This window comes from Rhincodon typus, chromosome 4, assembly GCF_021869965.1.
Source record: "Rhincodon typus isolate 14 chromosome 4, sRhiTyp1.1, whole genome shotgun sequence".
Classification (NCBI taxonomy): domain Eukaryota; kingdom Metazoa; phylum Chordata; class Chondrichthyes; order Orectolobiformes; family Rhincodontidae; genus Rhincodon; species Rhincodon typus.
In genome coordinates this window covers 57,592,287-57,610,655 of record NC_063335.1, presented here as the reverse complement: position 1 = coordinate 57,610,655, position 18,369 = coordinate 57,592,287, and the positions used below count along the sequence as shown (strand labels likewise).

Here is an 18,369-nt window from a genome sequence, read left to right as displayed (position 1 = left end):
AAGATGGCAGCTGGTGACTAGTGGAGTTTCACAGGGATATGTGTTGGACCACAACGATTCATGCTATTTATTAACAATCTCGACAAAGGAACTGAGAGCATTGTTGCTAAGTTTGCAGATGACGCAAAAATAGGTGGAGGGACAGCTAGAGTTGAAGAAATGGGAAGGCTGCAGAAGGTCTAGGATGGGCTAGGAAAGTGGGCAAAGAAGTGGCAGATGTTGAAAAATGTAAGGTTATACACTTTGGTAGTCAGAATATATGCATAGATGATTTTCTAAATGGGGAAAGGCTTCAGATATCTGAAGCATAAAGGGACTTGGGAGACCCAGTTCAGAATTTTCTTAAGGTTAACATGCAGGTTCAGGTGGCAGTTAGGATGGCAAATGCAATATAGGCATTCAATTCATGAGGGCTAGAATACAAGAATTGAGATGTACTGCTGAGGCTACATAGGGTTCTGATCAGACCATATTTGGAATATTGTGAGAAGTTTTGGATCCCGTGTCTAAAGAAGGATGTGCTGGCATTGGAGGGACTCAGAGGAGGTTGACAAAAATGATCACTGGAAATGAAAGGCTTGTCATGTGAGGAATGGTTGAGGACTCTAGGTCCGAACTCAATTGAGCTCAGAAGGATCGAGGAGATCTTATTGGAACTTACAGGATATTGGATACAGTGGACTTGGAAAAGATGTTTCCACTAGGAGTGATTGGGACCTGGGGTCACAGCCTCAGAGTGAAGGGACTTTAGTACTGAGATGAGGAGAAATTTACTCAGCCAGACAGTGGCTTCCCTGCAGAACTTTGCTGCAGAGAGCTCTGGAGGCCAAGTCATTCAGTGTGCTTGAGAGAGAGATAGATAGGTTCTTGACTGGTAAATGGATCAAAGGTTACAGGGAAAAGGCAGGAGAATGGTGCTGAGAAACACATCAGCCATGATCGAATGGAGGATCAAACTCAATGGGTCGAATAGCCTAATTCTGCTCTTATATGTTATGGTATTATGGACTACAATAATGCAGGGGACAAATCAATATATGTGGGAGAGACAACAGAGCATGAGTGGGTAAGGGGGATGTCGTTGACAGTGAGCAGGACTTTGCCTTCCAGGGAGGGACAGCGAACTATGTTCACCTCATATGGTCCAGTGAGTGAGGTGTGGACAGTTGCAGATGGAGAGGTGCAGACTCAGATTGGGTGGGGTCTTGAAGAATTGTCTATAGAGTTGACAGGGAGGACCATCAGGAAAGGGTTGATGATGTCTGGGGGGGCTCTCCTATAAGCGGACGAGGAACCTGGATGTCACTGCCAGAGGAGGAGCCATTTTTGCCTTCCATGGTCCTGTAAATGTCACATGCACAATGGAAGTGAAAATAGCTGTGCTCACACCCAGAGTGAGAGGGGTGGGGAAATCTGTGAGTTATACCTATGTGGGGGGCCCTTCAAAGGGCAACAGCAGGAGATACACACCAAGACACTGAGGGTGAAATACATCTAAGAGCTTAATATTCTTTGTGACCCACAGGCATTAGTCTCCTTCGTGCTTCCCAACTCTTTGGTACAAACCCTTCTGATCATTTCATGCCAGCTAACAGCTTAACACTACTGATGCTGCTGATTAAATAGCGCTGTCTGTGCAACTGGGAAGATGAAGTCTCGTTGCCGAAACTGCAGGCTCTTGACTCTCACTCATCTCCTGTTCCTGGGGCAGCAGCTGCTGACTCTACAGCTTTGTCATTGGAACAAGTAATAAAAACGGGTGATTAAATATCTTCAAGGAAGCGTTTAGGCTAAAGAGAGGGTTGCACAATTAGTTGACAATGAGGAGTAAACAGACGTATTTACAAACATGACAACTGATTGACAGTAAAGCATCAGCTGTACCATCAGGAGGCCACAGAAGGCCCCTAGGTCCAAGATGTAGAGGGAGCTGACCAGTAGTGGAGCATGTTGGCCTTGCAGATTTAGTTCGCTGACCTCAAAGCATTTGCAGCTAGAGGGCCCAGACATGCTGTATGTGTCCTTGTTAGAGATGTGCACCCTCATTGGCTTGGTCTCTCACAGGGCTGAAGGCAGGATGCAAGGTGGAGGTGTGCGGATGGGGGAGAGATAGGGGTGAGGTGATGATTGGTGATGGTGGGAATCCACCTCTAGAATGACTGGAGAGGAGATTTTTGGGAGGTCCGTGTATGGTTCCTCCTCCAGCTGATGAGGCCCCAATTCCTTGCAAGGAAGGGACACCTGGAGTGAGGTTAAAGTCCATCGCCCCTTGACACCTTACTTTTTGAACTGGGGACCAATGTTTGCAGCAATAGAGTATTGTGTGTATATCTAGCAGACTCTGACATTGTAAGATCTGCCCATCAGTGGCAGTTACCAACCTATCCATGGAAGCAGTCAAATGCTTGCATCCGATTGGCAGCAGGATTCCCATGGTGTGGCTGCAGTCTGGCAGATGTTTTGCTGCAGTGTCTGTTGCCCCCAACAAACCTGCCTACTGATCCTGTTTCTCACTGTGCATTTGAAAGATGTCCTTGTTTGTTGAAACCACATGGTCCTCTTCTGCCTGGAGCTGTACAGGTGCCAGTCTCTGGCAGTCCTAGGAGTTTCAGCAGCCTGGGGCATTTATTGCTCAACCAGCTGTGGTGACATGCTCACCAGAAAGTACTCCTGATTCTAATCTAGAAAACATCTCTCCTGAGTTTTTAGTATCTGGGTTAATGCTGGGGGTTGGGTATATGAAGCAGCTTTGCTGATTCTTCCTTTGAGATATCCATAGGCTCATGCTCAGATAGTGGAGAGAGCATGTTTTGTGGAGCTGCTCCTTGAATCTGGCCCAGATGGATATGGAGCTGGTAGCCGCAAGATACAAAAGAGAGAAAGTGTTGTGACCAAGGTCTAAAAGTTGCAGTATGTGAAAATGATATTGACCACAGGGTTAGTTGAGAGTTGCATGACAATGAAAAATGATTCTTACTTGGTTGACAAGACATGGATGTGTCTCCTGAGGAGTGGCCCTGGTCCTCGCTGGCAAGGGCCAAGGTCCTCTCCTCATAGGTGCAAACAGCTGAATGTGGGGCATCTCACAATCCACCTGGCCCCTTACAGCCCAAGTGTGGGTCATTTTTGCCTGGAATGAAACAATGGGGAGGATTGAGTGAGATGGAATTGAGTGGCACAGCTATTAATGCTGGCGCAGATAGGGAAAAGGCAGGGAATTATCCCAAAGGAGCTGGCAGGTTGCACAGAGGCCAGGCAGGATTAATGCTGTGGGGTATTTGTATGGGTGACAGTGACCAAGGAACGTCACTGCATGCAAATACAAAAGTAGTAGAGCATGAGCTTTGGTGGGAGGTTGGTACAGTAGCTGAAATGCCCGGAATATGAGTTAGCTTGGGAAGACAGAGGCATTTACCCTGTCAAAACAGACAAGTTCATTGACACTCCTCATACACTGCTTGTTGTTCCTCCAAACTGTGGAGACTGCACTGACCTGGATGGTAACCCAGGACCAAGCTAGCAAGGTCTTGTGGTGTGGTACTCCCTGCTGGTCCTGGGAAAAATGGGTCATCCCATTCACCACAATCCCACAGTCCTGCAGACAAAGCAGGGTATTCATCTCCCAATTTTTGCCAGCGCATCCACCAAAATGTGCGCAACCACAGAGGACAGCTCCGAAATGCAAGTAAATGTTTGGGGGTGCAATGTAAAGATGATGCCAGTACCAGAGAAATCAGTCTATTTCAGGATTTCCAGCCAGTGGCAAGTTTTCCCAGTTATGGCAAGTAGGAGAATCCAACTAATACAAGAAAGCCGCCTTGGGAACAGGGCAGTTAGTTAATGAGGCAAGTTTGGGATGATAGGTGTGAGAAAACTTGCTCGGCCTACTGGAGAGAAAAACTCTTCATGAAGTGCACTGAAAATATAACTAAGCCAAATATGCTAAGATTTAGTGTTATTACCTTTACAAGGCAAATCTCTGAAAGTGAGATTCAGTGGTTCATTCAAGGTAATTAAGGGAGTTAGTAAAATCAATTACAGACATTCCAGATTACCAGAAGAAATCTGGTTATGTCACATCAACATGTTAAAACACTGCCAGTGCAAAAATAATGGAGATGACAGAGACAGTGATGGCAAGGTAGAATGAAATGTAAACAATTATAAGACCATTATAATTATGTGGCCCCTTTCCGTATCTATCCTGTCAAGCCCCTCAGAATCTTGTATGTTTCAATAAGGTCACCTGTCATTCTTCTAAACTCCAATGAGTACAGGTCCAAACTATTCAAATAAAAACCATCAGAACTGTGGATGCTGTAAATCAGGAACAAAAACAGAAGTTGCTGGAAAAGCTCAGCAGCATGTGTGAAGAAAAATCAGAGTGAACGTTTCGGGTCTGGTGACGCTTCCTCAGAACTTCCTCAGAGCCACTAACAAAAAATTTTTAGGCTTGACATCAATAGTAAGAAAACTGCAAGGACAGCAGATGCATGGAAAAGCTGCCATCAGCAATATCCTCAACATACCATACACCTTTCTGACTTAGATGTATATTGCTGTTCCTTCACTGTTACTGGGTAAAAATCCTAAAACTCTCTTTCCAACAGCATTATGAGGTTCCGTATGCCCAGAAGACCACAGTAGTTCAAAGCTGCAGCTTATCACCATCTTCTGGAGGGCAATTAGCCATAGGCAATAAATGCTGTACTAGCTAGTGATATCCATATTGCATTAATTTTTCTTTAAAATGTGATTATTTGTGGACTTTTCACAAGAATTGGTCTTATTTCTGAAGTAATTAAGAATGCATGCCCTAGTTTCAAGTGTACTTAGTTCAGTGGGGGAACGGACGGAGTTCACATTTTGATTGATGTGAATACAACTTAAACAGGGATCATTTATCTTTGATGCTGTTACTGAACAAAAGCTGGTTTTGTTTTTAAAACAGGCTGAACACTCAACAGGATATGAAATTTGGAATGGGTTTAATGAATGAGAATTTACTGTGTATCAAGTGTGTTTGAGCTCTATTAGCTTGTTAATTTTTTTTCCCCTGACATCTTCCCATAATGGATACAAAGCATGTGACTATGGATGTGGCAAGGACAGCAGATGCATGAATTGGAATCAGGAGCTGGGGGGTACAGGTTGGTTGGAGCATGACGAATTGTGGAGTATCGAAGGTGGGGGGAAACGGGATTGTTGGTAAGCCAAGTGGAGGGCCTAGCATGTCCCAGTAACTTTGGGAGAAAATTCTTGAAAAATGAGACATTCTCTTTGGATACTCTCATTGGGCCAGGTTGCCTGACTGCCATCTCTAATCTATCTCAGGGGTCAGTCTTTCAAAATCAATCCAGCCCCTGCCCCATCTCTCTGGAGCTAAAATTGCATGTCACTTATTCCTTTATATCAAGGAAGCTCTGCTGAATTTGACAATCTCTTGGTTTGAGTCAATCACTTCAGAAAGAGAAATATGGTCGAAAATGTTAATGGAAGTTGAAAGGAGTGGTGGCAAATATTCAGTGTCCATGAGGAAGGTTAATGAAACACAGGCAGGAAGATTTTGCAGAAGGGCTGAGGCTGCCAATATAACGACAACTTAGGAAATAATGCGGCTGAGTGCTGCCAAGTGACTCAATGTAAAGGTCTCTATTCTTCCCCACTAGCATACGTTCTGATATTTCCTAGAACATCATAAAAGAGATGACCCATTATCTAGTGCTAAATCTAAGGCATCCAAGACAGGAACTTCCATCCACTAGTCAGTCTGAAACTAACCAATGAGAAACCTAATTCTCTCCTCCCACAAGTATCTTTATAACTGATGTAACAAAAGTATTCCCTGATAAATTTCCCAGAAGAAATTCTGATGTATTACAACAAAGCATAGTTGCTGTTAAAGAAATGGAGAACAATAATACTTAAGAGTTGCAGTCTGCATTGATTTTAACTTATTTTCAATTATCTGAAACACGAGGGAATAAATTGGCTCAAAGTTCTTTTGCTAAAGTGCTTGTTGGAAGTGCCAATTCATTTTGCAAGAAGCATTGACAAGTAACATCAAAGATCAAGTGGATAGTGTAATTTTTCACATTTGTGAAATATGGGTCAAATGACTTTGAATTGATTTAATGTCAAATAACCACTAGTAACATTATTATTTCAAATGATTGACCATTGGGATTTGCAATAGAATGTTAAACACTAGGCCAGCATAAGAAAATTGAATGTAGAATAATTACTTAGTTGGAATAGGTATAGGGCAGTAATCTTGCCCCTGAGGTTACAATTATAAATTACTGAAAGAGTGAATTGATGGTTCAGAAGTCACTTGAGCCTCTTGATGTTCCAGTCCACGTGTTATTCTGTGTTGGAGAGGTTCTTGTCTCTGTTTACAGCACAATGGAGATTTTGCATTTTTTTTGTCTCAGTTTCCTGTTATGACCTAATTTTCTGCATGATAAACACTGACCTAACCTTAACACAGCAAAGCCTGGATGATTTGCAAAATAAAATGCAGAATAAATTCAATTTACCAAGGGAGCCAGCTCTTAGACAGCAGCCGATAAATTTGAGAGGTGCTGAAAATGGTGTGAAATGGGCATTGTGATACAATCACATGCCGAAAGACATTGCCTGGGGTTCACTCGGTCTTTGGACTTCAAAAACATTTTTAAAAAACCCGGAGAGCTACAATAATTGGTGACTATCTTGAAGGAGCCTGGTTTAGACCTAAAGATATTTGTTTAACTTCGAACAAGCCAGCCCACAGGTACATCCTAAGGAGATTTGACATATTAGCAAGCCCAGGTTAGCAGTGGCCTGCAGCATTATTGTTGAGTCAGGTAACAATAACAGAAACAGGATAAAATACTATTATATATAAAAAAAGCATCATAACTTAATTCTTCACCTTTCTCAAGTTGGAGAAGACTTCTTGTGTAATGAAAGCAGGGTGACGATTAATATCATGAACCATGGTAAACATTGTACACCCTTCATATCAAAAGTGTTCACAATCTCACTGCAAAATGGTAACATGATGGGAAGAATACATTTAATAGATCCAGAATGGTAATGCAATCATGTTCTAAAGGGTACCCTGTTTACTTTCTTGCAAGGTTTGTGGAAAGAACAGCCACCAATGTGTAGGGATGATTATATATGTGTTCCTATGTTCCTTCTCCTTCAATCCCAGAAAAGCTGTTCTCACCTTGCCCTTTGTATAAGTTACACAAATGAAAGCAGTCCACAAACTTTAGAATTGATTCTCACAACACTTCACTGTAACACTCCCTCACACTACATTAAGCATCCAATTTGCCAGAAGATTGGATGGGAGTCTATCATGCTAATGACAGACTCTATTGGCCTACAGTACATCACTTGTCTTACCTATAGTGCTCTGACGTTCCATTGACTATAGTATGATTAGACCATGCACTGTGACTTCCACCATTGTACCATCTTCCGAAAAGCACAGTAAAACAAACTGAATGTTAGAAGCACACCATATAATTCCTTTGGAGCAACAACATTTGACAGCTCAGATAATATTCTATAATAAAGTGACAAACTGTTAGTTTCATTCCTGCTCCAACCACTGGGTATTGAATTGAATCTCCCTGTAACTCTCTGCTGGTAAACCCTACATCCTCATCTATCCATCTTTCATTCTATCCTTCTTCAACCCACCTGCTACTCTATCCCCTCACTAACTCACCTGGCATTCTAAACAATCACTCAAACAGTCTACCCTAGCCCCTGATCCACTTACCTATTCATTGTAGCTTGTCAAAGTGTCTTTGGACTTTTAAGCCTCAGCATACAGCAGTTACTGCTGTAAAGTAGGGGATGTAGAATCAAAATCCCTGTAGTGTGGAAGCAGGCTATTCAGCCCATCGAGACCACACCTTTCTGAAACAACCTTTCTGAATCTAGCCTGTCAAGTCTCCTGAGAACTTTGTATGTTTCAATGAGGATTAGACTTATTCTTCTGAACTCCAATGAGTACTGCCCTAAACTACTAAATCTCTTCTAATAAGAAAGTCCCAGCAAACCTTCTCTGGGCTGCCTCCGATGCCAACATATCACTCCTTAGATAAGGGACCAAAACTGCTCACAGTTTTCAACCTGTGATCTACTATCTTGTATAGTTTCAGTAAAACCTCTTTACTTTTATTAGCTTTCACTTAAGAAAATCCCTCCACACCCAGGATCAAACTGGTGAACCTTCTAAGGTTCAAATTAGGTAGCAAGGTAAACCCTGGTAGTCGCTCAGTGACATCTGGTGTGGTTTGCTCACACAAATGGATACTCCATGGTTCACAAAAAGGCTTTCCGTTGGCAATTACCACTTAGGCAATATCAATGCCATTGGTTCTGTATGATCTCCCTAACATCCACCCAATCGTCAAGGCTTGGCTGCCAAAACATAATATGTCTCCCCACCCAAGCTCCCTCACCTCTCTTTGAAATACCTTCCCCCTGAAGCTGCAGCAAGGGCTAACACTACCAGTGAATCCGCTGAAGACGTATGATTGATCTGGTAGTTATCATGTTAACCCTTAACTAGATGGAGACTGTGACAGTAACAGCTTAATTGGTCACAACAAGCAAAATGTCATTTGTGTCCCTTTGCTGGCCAGCCCAGGGTAAATCTTCCAGTTCAGCTTCAGTTAACAGCAATTCAAGATCACCAATTCATCTTAGGTGTTTACAATGTTGCACAACAAGTAGGAATATTTGCGTATATTTCTAGATCAAGCAAAACACTTATAATTTAATTCACAATATTTAAGGAATCAATAATATACCAAATCTTGCAAGAAACAAATACAGAAGAACACTTCATGATATTGTATCAGAGATAGTAGGAACTGCAGATGCTGGAGAATCTGACATAACAAGGTGTAGAGCTGGATGAACACAGAAGGCCAAGCAGCATCAGAGGAGCAGAAAAGCTGACGTTTCGGGCCTAGACCCTTCTTCAGAAATGGGGGAGGGGAAGGGGGTTCTGAAATAAATAGAGAGGGGGAGGCGGATAGAAGATGGATAGAGGAGAAGATAGGTGGAGAGGAGACGGACAGGTCAAAGAGGCGGGGGTGGAGCCAGTAAAGGTGAGTGTAGGTGGGGAGTTAGGGAGGGGACAGGTCAAGGTAGCAGGATGAGGTTAGTAGGTAGGAGATGGGGGTGGGGCTTGAGGTGGGAGGAGGGGATAGGTGGGAGGAAGGACAGGTTGGGGAGGCGGGGACAAGCTGGGCTGGTTTTAGGATTCGGTTGGGGGACGGGAGATTTTGAAGCTTGTGAAGTCCACATTGACACCATTGGGCTGCAGGGTTCCCAAGCGAAATATGAGGTGCTGTTCCTGCAACCTTCGGGTGGCATCGTTGTGGCACTGCAGGAGGCCCAGCATGGACATGTCGTCTGAGGAATGGGAGGGGGAGTTGAAATGGTTCATGACTGGGAGGTGCAGTTGTTTAGTGCGAACCGAGCGTAGGTGTTCTGCAAAGCCGTCCCCAAGCCTCTGCTTGGTTTCCCCGATGTAGAGGAGGTCACAACGGGAACAGCGGATACAGTATACCACATTAGCAGATGTGCAAATGAACATCTGCTTGATGTGGAAGGTCTTCTTGGGGCCTGGCATGGGGGTGAGGGGGGAGGTGTGCGGGCAGGTGTAGCACTTCCTGCGGTTGCAGGGAAAAGTGCCGGGTGTGGAGGGGCCAGAGGGGAGTGTGGAGCAGACAAGGGAGTCACGGAGAGAGTGGTCCCTCCGGAAAGCAGATAAGGGTGGGGAGGGAAAAATTTCTTTGGTGGTGGGGTCGGATTGCAGATGGCAAAAGTGTCGAAGGATGATGCGTTGGATCCGGAGGTTGGTGGGGTGGTACGTGAGGATGAGGGGGATTCTGTTTTGGTTGTTATTGTGGGGAGGGGGTGTGAGGGATGAGTTGCGGGAAATGCAGGAGACACGATCGAGGGCATTCTCGACCACTGAGGGGGGGAAAGTTGCGGTCCTTGAAAAACGAGGACATCTGAGAAGTTCGGGAGTAGAATGCCTCATCCTGGAAGCAGATGTGGTGGAGGTGAAGGAATTAGGAATAGGGGATGGCATTTTTGCAGGAAGGTGGGTGGGAGGAGGTGTATTCTAGGTAGCTGTGGGACTTGGTGGGCTTGAAATGGATATCGGTTTCCAGGTGGTTGCCAGAGATGGAAACAGAGAGGTCCAGGAAGGAGAGAGAGGTATCAGAGATGGTTCAGGTGAACTTAAGGTTGGGGTGGAACGTGTTGGTGAAGTGGATAAACTGTTTGAGCTCCTCGTGGGTTGTACTTTTGTTCTTTTCTTTTACAAACCATTCAGAAGTTAATTTTTAAAAACAGTTACAAATATTACTGTGTCATTGCTACTAGACTGTGCATGAAGTTACAATTATAACATAGACACAACTTCCCAGCCATGGCCATGAGGGAGGTGAGACACTTTCTTTAAACATATGCAGCTTAAACTATAATGTACCTGTCTAGATGATGGGCAGTGCCACCATCAAAGCAAACACTGGGTACTCTCCTCTGTTGCCTAATCCTCCTGATGGAGAAGTACAGAAACAAAAAACAAGTGGCAATGCATTTAAAACAGAGGCACACAAAGAAAAATTATATGTAGCAAACATGACATAAGCATTAGATGATCACAAACTGGAAGTTTTTAACACTTTCAATTGCCTACACATAAATATAGTACATAAGAAGCAGATTGCATTCAAACGTTTTTGCACAATGAAGTTATTGACAAATACGACAAGATATCTATCATTACACAGATTTTTTTCCTTCACAGAAAGGATTACGAAAAATGACAAATGTTTAACCTGTTAACAATGTAAGCTTTTATATATGATCATGTTTTCAACTGTGATTTGGGGTGAAGTATCAGAAAATATCTGTCACTTCCCATATCTTGGAGGGAATTTATTCCAAAATCTGACATTGATTAAGAGATACACCAACATATCCAATGTACTGCTTTAGATTATGGTGAATTGTGACATTAGGTCCAACAATATGCTCAAAACCTATGAAACAGATGTTTCCTTACTGTGCTGAAATTTGGTCAATTTGTGATGTTATATCAAGGCCCCAAAACATCAACATCACCTTAGAAAAGTATTGACCATGAAATGGAAAGACACAAAACTGCTTAAAGATGGTGTTAAAACCCTTTAATAAGTAAAAACAGTCACTAAGAGAGAATGCTGAAAGAAACAGAAACAGGGTAGTGCTGGAACCAACAACGAACCATTACCAGCTGACAACTGATGCCTGCATAGTAGGACAGTCTGAAGTCGAAGACAGAGCTCTTTAGACTACTGGGAATCCACATCAAACACTAACATATCAGACTTAAACAGAGTCATTTACAAGGAAGAAGTATGCTTGAGACAAAGGACTGCAGTTGGTATTGCTGGCTATTTCAATGGAGCTCAATGTAAGATTGAGGAACAACACACCATCTTCAAATTAAGCATTTTACAGCTTTTGACTCTCAAGTGCAATACTGGATACGATCATTTCAGACCCCATTTTTGTTCGCTTTCTCTTGGCAAGTTTTGTTTTCATTTTCAATTTTCTCTTGCTTTTGGTTAGCAGCTATTCTTCATTCTGCCATTCGTACCTTCTCTAGATGAACCTGTTGCTTCTTTACATGTCCCATTCCCATCAGTCCTGTACTACCAACTCGATAGTTATTTAATCTGTTTGCCTTCTACCCAATCACAGAACTTCTTTTTTGTCATTTTTCCCATGGCACTTGCTGAAAATGTGTTGAATTTATAACCTGTCCCAGTTATGATGAAAGGCCAGAAACCTGAAAAACTGCATGGAATTCTGTCATAATGAGAAGTTCTGATGTTGGAACACAAATCTGTGGCATGGCTGCATGATAAGTGCAGAAGATGAGGAATTTTTCAAGGCTGACTAACAGGGAAGCAGGCAGGTGGGATGGTGAAATACTAGCATGTTAGAAGCAGATGTCATATGTAAAAGGGAAAGCAGCATCCTGCTGCAAACTAGTACAATGCAGGAAACAAGAGGTTGGATAAGGGTAGTGACTGTCAGTGCTGGAAATGCAGGTCATTTTAAGGCTTAAACAGATCAGCTCTAGAGTACACTGACAGTAATGCTCATTGGACTTTTGTATTATAAAAGCTGAGCCCTTGTGGTGCAGTGGAGTGTCCCTATCCCTGAGTCAGATGGTCCAGCTTCAAGACTTATCTGCTCCAGAGATGCATCACAAAACATCTGAACAGATTAAAAATGTTTACATTTGGGGCTCTTGTGGCACAATGACACTGTTCACACTGTGAAGAATAAAAGACCTAGGTTCAAGTCCCAAATGTTCCAGACGTGTGTATTAATTTGTCTGAACAGGTTGGTTAAAAATATCTAAGAGTTGAGTGCTTTCCCAGTGGGACATTGGCTTCCGGACAGGGAGAGTTTCCGGAAGGGAAAGGTGTAAACTGATGTTTGCACTATATGATGAATTTACGATAAAACCTTTTTCAATCTTGGAAAGTCTTATGCTGCTGAATTCACCATTTGGATATCAGTGTATAAAATATGGTTGCAGAGGTTTAAACTTGATCTCTTCAGATGTGAATATAAAGAAAGCATTCCTATTTCTAAAAAGTGGCAAAGCTCCCAATAGGTATTTAAAGTGAAACAGCTGAGTCATACTGCACTATCATGAATGATGTCTATTCACTGTAGTTTTTGAAGACAGAGCCATATAAGCAGTGGAAGAATAAAGCAGAGATGTAGATCGGGTCACTTCTCTAAGCAAGGAGGAGAAAGGTATGGCTTTGGCTCTATCCTTACCAAGCAGGAGTAAAATAAGAAATAAAGGGCAGAATCTTACAGGCACTGACGTGGACCATGGCAAGATGTGTGGCAGAAATGCATAATAAGTCCATCAAAGCCCAACTCTTTGTAAGCAACTAACACCATCTTTTATGCTTTTTACAAGTGGCATGGCAAGGTTGTCACAAGGGACAGGCAATATGCCAACTGACAGTGATTACTGCTTGTTAAATGATCAATCTGCCACATTAATATTCAGATTTTTTTTGTTACCAAACTTGACAAACAACCACGATGTCAGTAAAACTTGACACAAAAAGCAGAGTGAACACCTGGCAGATTCAGGTCATCATGTAGTCTCGATGACCTTAATGTTGGACACTAGACACTAACATCTCAGGGCATACTCCATGTTAAACAGTTAAACACACTGCACATTGCAGGCAGTTGAATTTGACATATGACACCTGTCATCCCTGATCCACTTATACTATTCTTCTGCATTTTAGTCTGCATCGGCAACTACCATTATAATGCTGCAGCAAGAACATGCATCCAGCTCATGACCTGGGCCGGGCTGAATCTCCAGGCACTGTTATAGTGCTCACTCACTCAGAGCCTACCTACAGCATCCCCGCTTTGACCTTTTGTAGTTCCCCCCTCAGCCCGAGACACCAGTCTCGTAGTGCAGGTGTCTTGTCTTGCTATTTAGCACAGACACAAAGCCAGGAAACTTGTCATGTTTGTCAGCAGGCCTTGTCAAGTCAAGGGGGATAGCTTTCAGTCAGGGGTTCCCAGCACAGGCAGTAACCGGCAACCTCTGATACCAGCGCTAGGTGTGCTCTAGGCAGTCAGAATCAGGATCCTCTCCACATAACTAAGAATGGTCATTTGCTGGGTAAGAAAGCGACTAAAACTTTAACTTGTGAAAATGTGCAATTTTAAAATGCTACAGCCATGACCTTTGATCAGGTTTATCATCAAAGGGTGCATGGAAAGAGTTGCCTAATTAAGAACTGGCTAAAACAGGAATTCTCATTACTGACTCAGATAAGCACTCTTTTTTTGGATTGGATATATACAAGTAGACAACTTAAGTGTGACTTACATTAGACTACTGATGTTGAGTGTTCCAAGAAGATCATAGAATAGATCATACATCATAGAATCCCTACAGTGTGGAAACAGGCCCTTCGGCCCAACAAGTCCACATCGGCCCATCCCCCTATAATCCACCTAATCGCCACATCTCTGAACACTACGGGCAATTTAACATGGCCAATCCACCTGGCCTGCATATCTTTGAAATGAGAGAGGAAACCGGAGCACCCGGAGGAATCCCACGCAGACATGTGGAGAATGTACAAACTCCACACAAAGTCTCCCGGCGATGGAATTGAATCCAGGTCCCTGGCACTGTGAGGCAGCAGTGCTAACCACTGATCCACCATGCCACCCTGTCCAGCAAAGAAAGGGAAAAAGATATTTGGTTGGTTTTCGCCAATGTAAAACAGCAGATTGATGAGTAGGATTGGAGTATTTCTAATCTTTAATGTTAAGTCTTTAGCTTCTGCTTCAATCTCCAGGTTTCTTTTTTCAGGTCGTAAAGGACATCATCCTTGGGTCTTAAAACAAGTGGCTACTGTGATGACAAGGTGCAGGGCTGGATGAACACAGCAGGCCAAGCAGCATCATAGGAGGACTGACCTATCCCCTTCCTAACTCCCTACCTACACTCACCTTTACTGGCTCCATCCCCGCCTCTACGACCTGTTTGTTTCCTCTCCACCTATCCTCTCCTCTATCCCTCTTCTATCCGCCTCCCACTCTCTCCCTATTTATTTCAAAACCCCCTTCCCCTCCCCCTTTTCTGATGAAGGGTCTAGGCCCGAAACGTCAGCCTCTCTGCTCCTATTATGATGCTGCTTGGCCTGCTGTGTTCATCCAGCCCTGCACCTTGTTGTCTCGGATTCTCCAGCATCTGTAGTTCCTACTATCTCTGGCTACTGTGATGATCAACGTGTTGGTCTTAATTTTCCAAACTCCCTTTATTTAGGGACATCCTCATTAGGTATGAATATAGTGAATGTATCTCCCTTACTCAAAAAGGGAAGGAGACAGAAAGCAGCAACCTACACGCCAGTTAGCTTAACATCTGTTGTAAGGAAAATGTTAGGAGCTATTACTTAATAAGTTATAGTAGTGCATTACGATAAGTTCAAGATAATGAGGTAGAATCAACATGATTTGTGAAAGAGAAATCACGCCTGACCAATCTATTTAATTTCCTTGAGGAGATATTGTGCTGGTGATGAAGGAGACCTGGATGTACTGTACTTAGGTTTACAGATGGCATTCGATATGTTCATTGTGAAAATTAAAAGCTCATGGTGTAGTATGAGCATATTAGCACAGACGGAAGATTGGCGAGCCAACAAGAAGCAGAAAGCAGGCATAAAAGGATTTTTGTTTCAGGTTGGTGAGATGTAATGAGTGGTGTGCAACAGGAATTAGTACTGGGGCCTCAACTGTTTACACTTTCTATAAATGACAGGTATGGTTGCCAAATTTTCTGACATCACAAAGATAGGTAGGAAAGTAAGTTGTGAAGAGGACACAGCAAAGTTACAAAAACGATACAGATAGTTTGTCAGCAGGCAAAAATCACAAGTGGAGTATTATATGGGAAAATATGAAATAGCAGGAAGAATAAAAAGCATACTATCTAAATGGTGAGAGTTTACAGACCTCTGACCGGCAGTGGAATGCAGGTGTCTTGCATGAATTGCAAAATGTTAGTTCACAGATACGTACAGAAAGTAATTAGGAAAGCTAATAGAATGTTATCATTTATCACGAGGGAAAGCGAACACAATAGCAGGGATGTTATGCTTCAGTTAAACAGGACATTATTGACATCACACCTGAAGTACCATCCACAGTATTAGTCACCTCATTTGAGGAAGGATGCAAATGTGTTGGTGGCAGTTCAGAAAAGGTTCACTAGAATAATACCTAGATTGGGTGGAAAGCTTGGACAGGTCAGGTTTGCATCCATTGAAAAACTTAAGAGTAAGGGATAACTTGATTGAAACATAAACGCCGGAGTGCGCTTGACAGGTTAGATGTGGAGAGAACATTTTCTCTTATGGGAGAATCTAGAACTAGGGGTCACTGCTTAAAAATCAGGGGTCATCTATTTCAAACAGAGAAGAGGCAAATTTTCTTCAGAGGTTCATGCGCCTTTGCGACCCTTTTCCTGAAAAGGCAGAGAAACACAGAGACTTTTGAACATTTGTTAGGCTGAGGTGCATAGATTCTTGCTGAGCAAAGGGTTGAAAGGTTATGAGGGGTAGGCACGAATATGGTTTTTTTGAATGGCACAGCAGGCTCAAGGGGCTGACTGGCCTATTCCTGCCTCTGATTCATATGTTTGCATACAAGGGGAGTTTCGTTGAGGAGAAGGCAAGATCAAGAACTGTCTTCAGATTTATGGTTCTTTATAATACTGTTTATTACATATCAGGTTTAACTAATAGAATACATGGTACACAGATTTATAAGAGGCTCTAATTTTATTGTCATGTTATTGAAAGACTATTCCATAAATTCTACTGCCTAATGAAAGTCGGTCTACTCAACATAATCCTCTGCAAATGTTTGAAACATTCACACGGCTAGGCTTCAGTCTAGCTTTCTGTCTGTTTATCTCTTAATTTTTAACTCAGCCAACACTGTGCTATTTATGCACAATGAGGAACAGCTCAGTTACATTGTTGGTATGTTGCTCCAGAGTTCTAAAGCCCTTTCACAACAATACGTAACACCACATAATGTCTTCTTTACTCATTTCTGCATTATTGAAGTCACCGTAGTTGTCAGTGTTCTAGAGAATACATACTGAAAAGCTCGGGATCCTAGGAGGTCAATGTATTAAGTCTGCCTTGGCCTAATGTCATGGTAAGACTGATGAGATGGTAAAGACATGAAAGTGAAGGTCAACAGGTTAAAGCAGCAAGAAGGCTGAAGTGTCTACAAAGATATCTAATGAAGGTTCCAGAGAAACTTCTTTCTTAAGTGACTGCTTTGATGAGCCTGCCTGATGTTATGTCATTGCATTTGCCTGAGGTCCCTCTTTTGCTTTGTCATTGCTCGCCTGATCTGTCAACTCTTCTTCCTCCTCCCTCAAGCAAGGTATTGACTGCAAAGAGTTTCCTAGGTTCCAAAGTTTTGATTCCTGCTTGCAAAGTTCTGCAGAGTACAATAAATCATATTGATGCAACAGACCTTCCATAGAGCATACAGAAGAGCTGCACTAGTTCTGCACAGGCATCTAAACAACACTTTCAAACATCCTATGACCTGGTCAGGTTGTTTCATGGCAGCTCTTGGATGTCTCTTCTGCCATATTCTGCACAGGAACAAGGAGTCTTGTCTACAGCTTTGCAAGTTGGTCAGGCAGTGTAAAAGGCCCTGGCATCTGGTACTAAATGCACTACCCTGGTGCAGCATTGGACAGCAGACTGAAAAATCCAATGAATATCTCCAGAGGATATCCTTGAATGATCCTGGAGCAAACTGTGACATTCACACCTATTGACAACCATTTTCTCTTCAGCTGAGATCCTCCCCCATCACAGCTCAACGACCACCTCCCTGAAGAGGTCTTCAGATCTCTGATGTTTTGATACTTGCAAGAAACAGAGTCTCTCCCAGTAAACTCCTACTAGCAGGCAGCTGTGTTCTCTGTGGGTGCACATCACTCACTCTCTCAGGTCCATTTTCTCTGAAGGTCTCAAATCCAAAGAATGCAAGACCTACTGTAACTTGCTGTGTTTACCTCTTAAGGCCTCTCCTTTACACTGCTCGCATTACATGTATTTCAGACTCATCAACCTTTAAGTCTCCAATGCATTTTTCCCTTAAGTACGCCCATATACCAGCTTGTTACTCCCAAGCTTAACGTATTCTCATTCTCACTGTATTGCAACATTGGTGCTCACAAAGGTGCTCGACTCTAGCTAACATAATCTGCAACTGAGCTTCTGCTCCTTGTAACTGGTGAAGCTGTGAAGCTCTATTATGTTCGAAAAATCAAAAACCCTCCAAAAATAGAAGCTATTAACGATCTTCATAGCAGGTTTAGCTGCCTGTCTGCTACCAATGCGCAGTGTCTACCCAGCAATGGGGCCGCTCAAAGGTAACAATGAATAATGGTGGCAACACATGGGATTTTAACTCACCCACCTCCCAATCCATCTCCCTCAGTGTGGGAATATTCTGCCTATTAATTTTCTAACTTGCCTTATGTAGGCTACATGATTTGTTGAGCATTTCCATGTAACAATTTTACTATATAATCATAGAACATAGACCATAGAACCGTATAGCACTGGAATAGGCCTTTCGGCCCATGATGCTAAATTAAGTTAATCCCTTCAGCCTGCCCTTCATCTATATCCCTCCATTCCTTGCATATTCACATGCTTTTCTAAAAGTCTCAAACACCCCTAT

At 42.8% G+C, this 18,369-nt stretch overlaps 1 protein-coding gene across 3 annotated transcripts in view; it reads right to left on the bottom strand.

Annotated features, from left to right (window-relative positions):
* Positions 1-18,369, bottom strand: part of LOC109916756 (regulating synaptic membrane exocytosis protein 2-like) — a 913,938-nt gene that overhangs the window by 256,319 nt on the left and 639,250 nt on the right. Inside the window, exons 22-23 of one of the 3 annotated variants that reach the window (XM_048595802.1) lie at positions 10,517-10,585; positions 7,399-7,470 (exon numbers count right to left, since the gene is read on the bottom strand). The exons of the other annotated variants lie outside the window; for them this stretch is intronic. Of the exons in view, the coding sequence (XP_048451759.1) occupies positions 7,399-7,470; positions 10,517-10,585 (141 nt within the window). The remainder of the gene's footprint in view (positions 1-7,398; positions 7,471-10,516; positions 10,586-18,369) is intronic. 3 annotated transcript variants of the gene reach the window in all.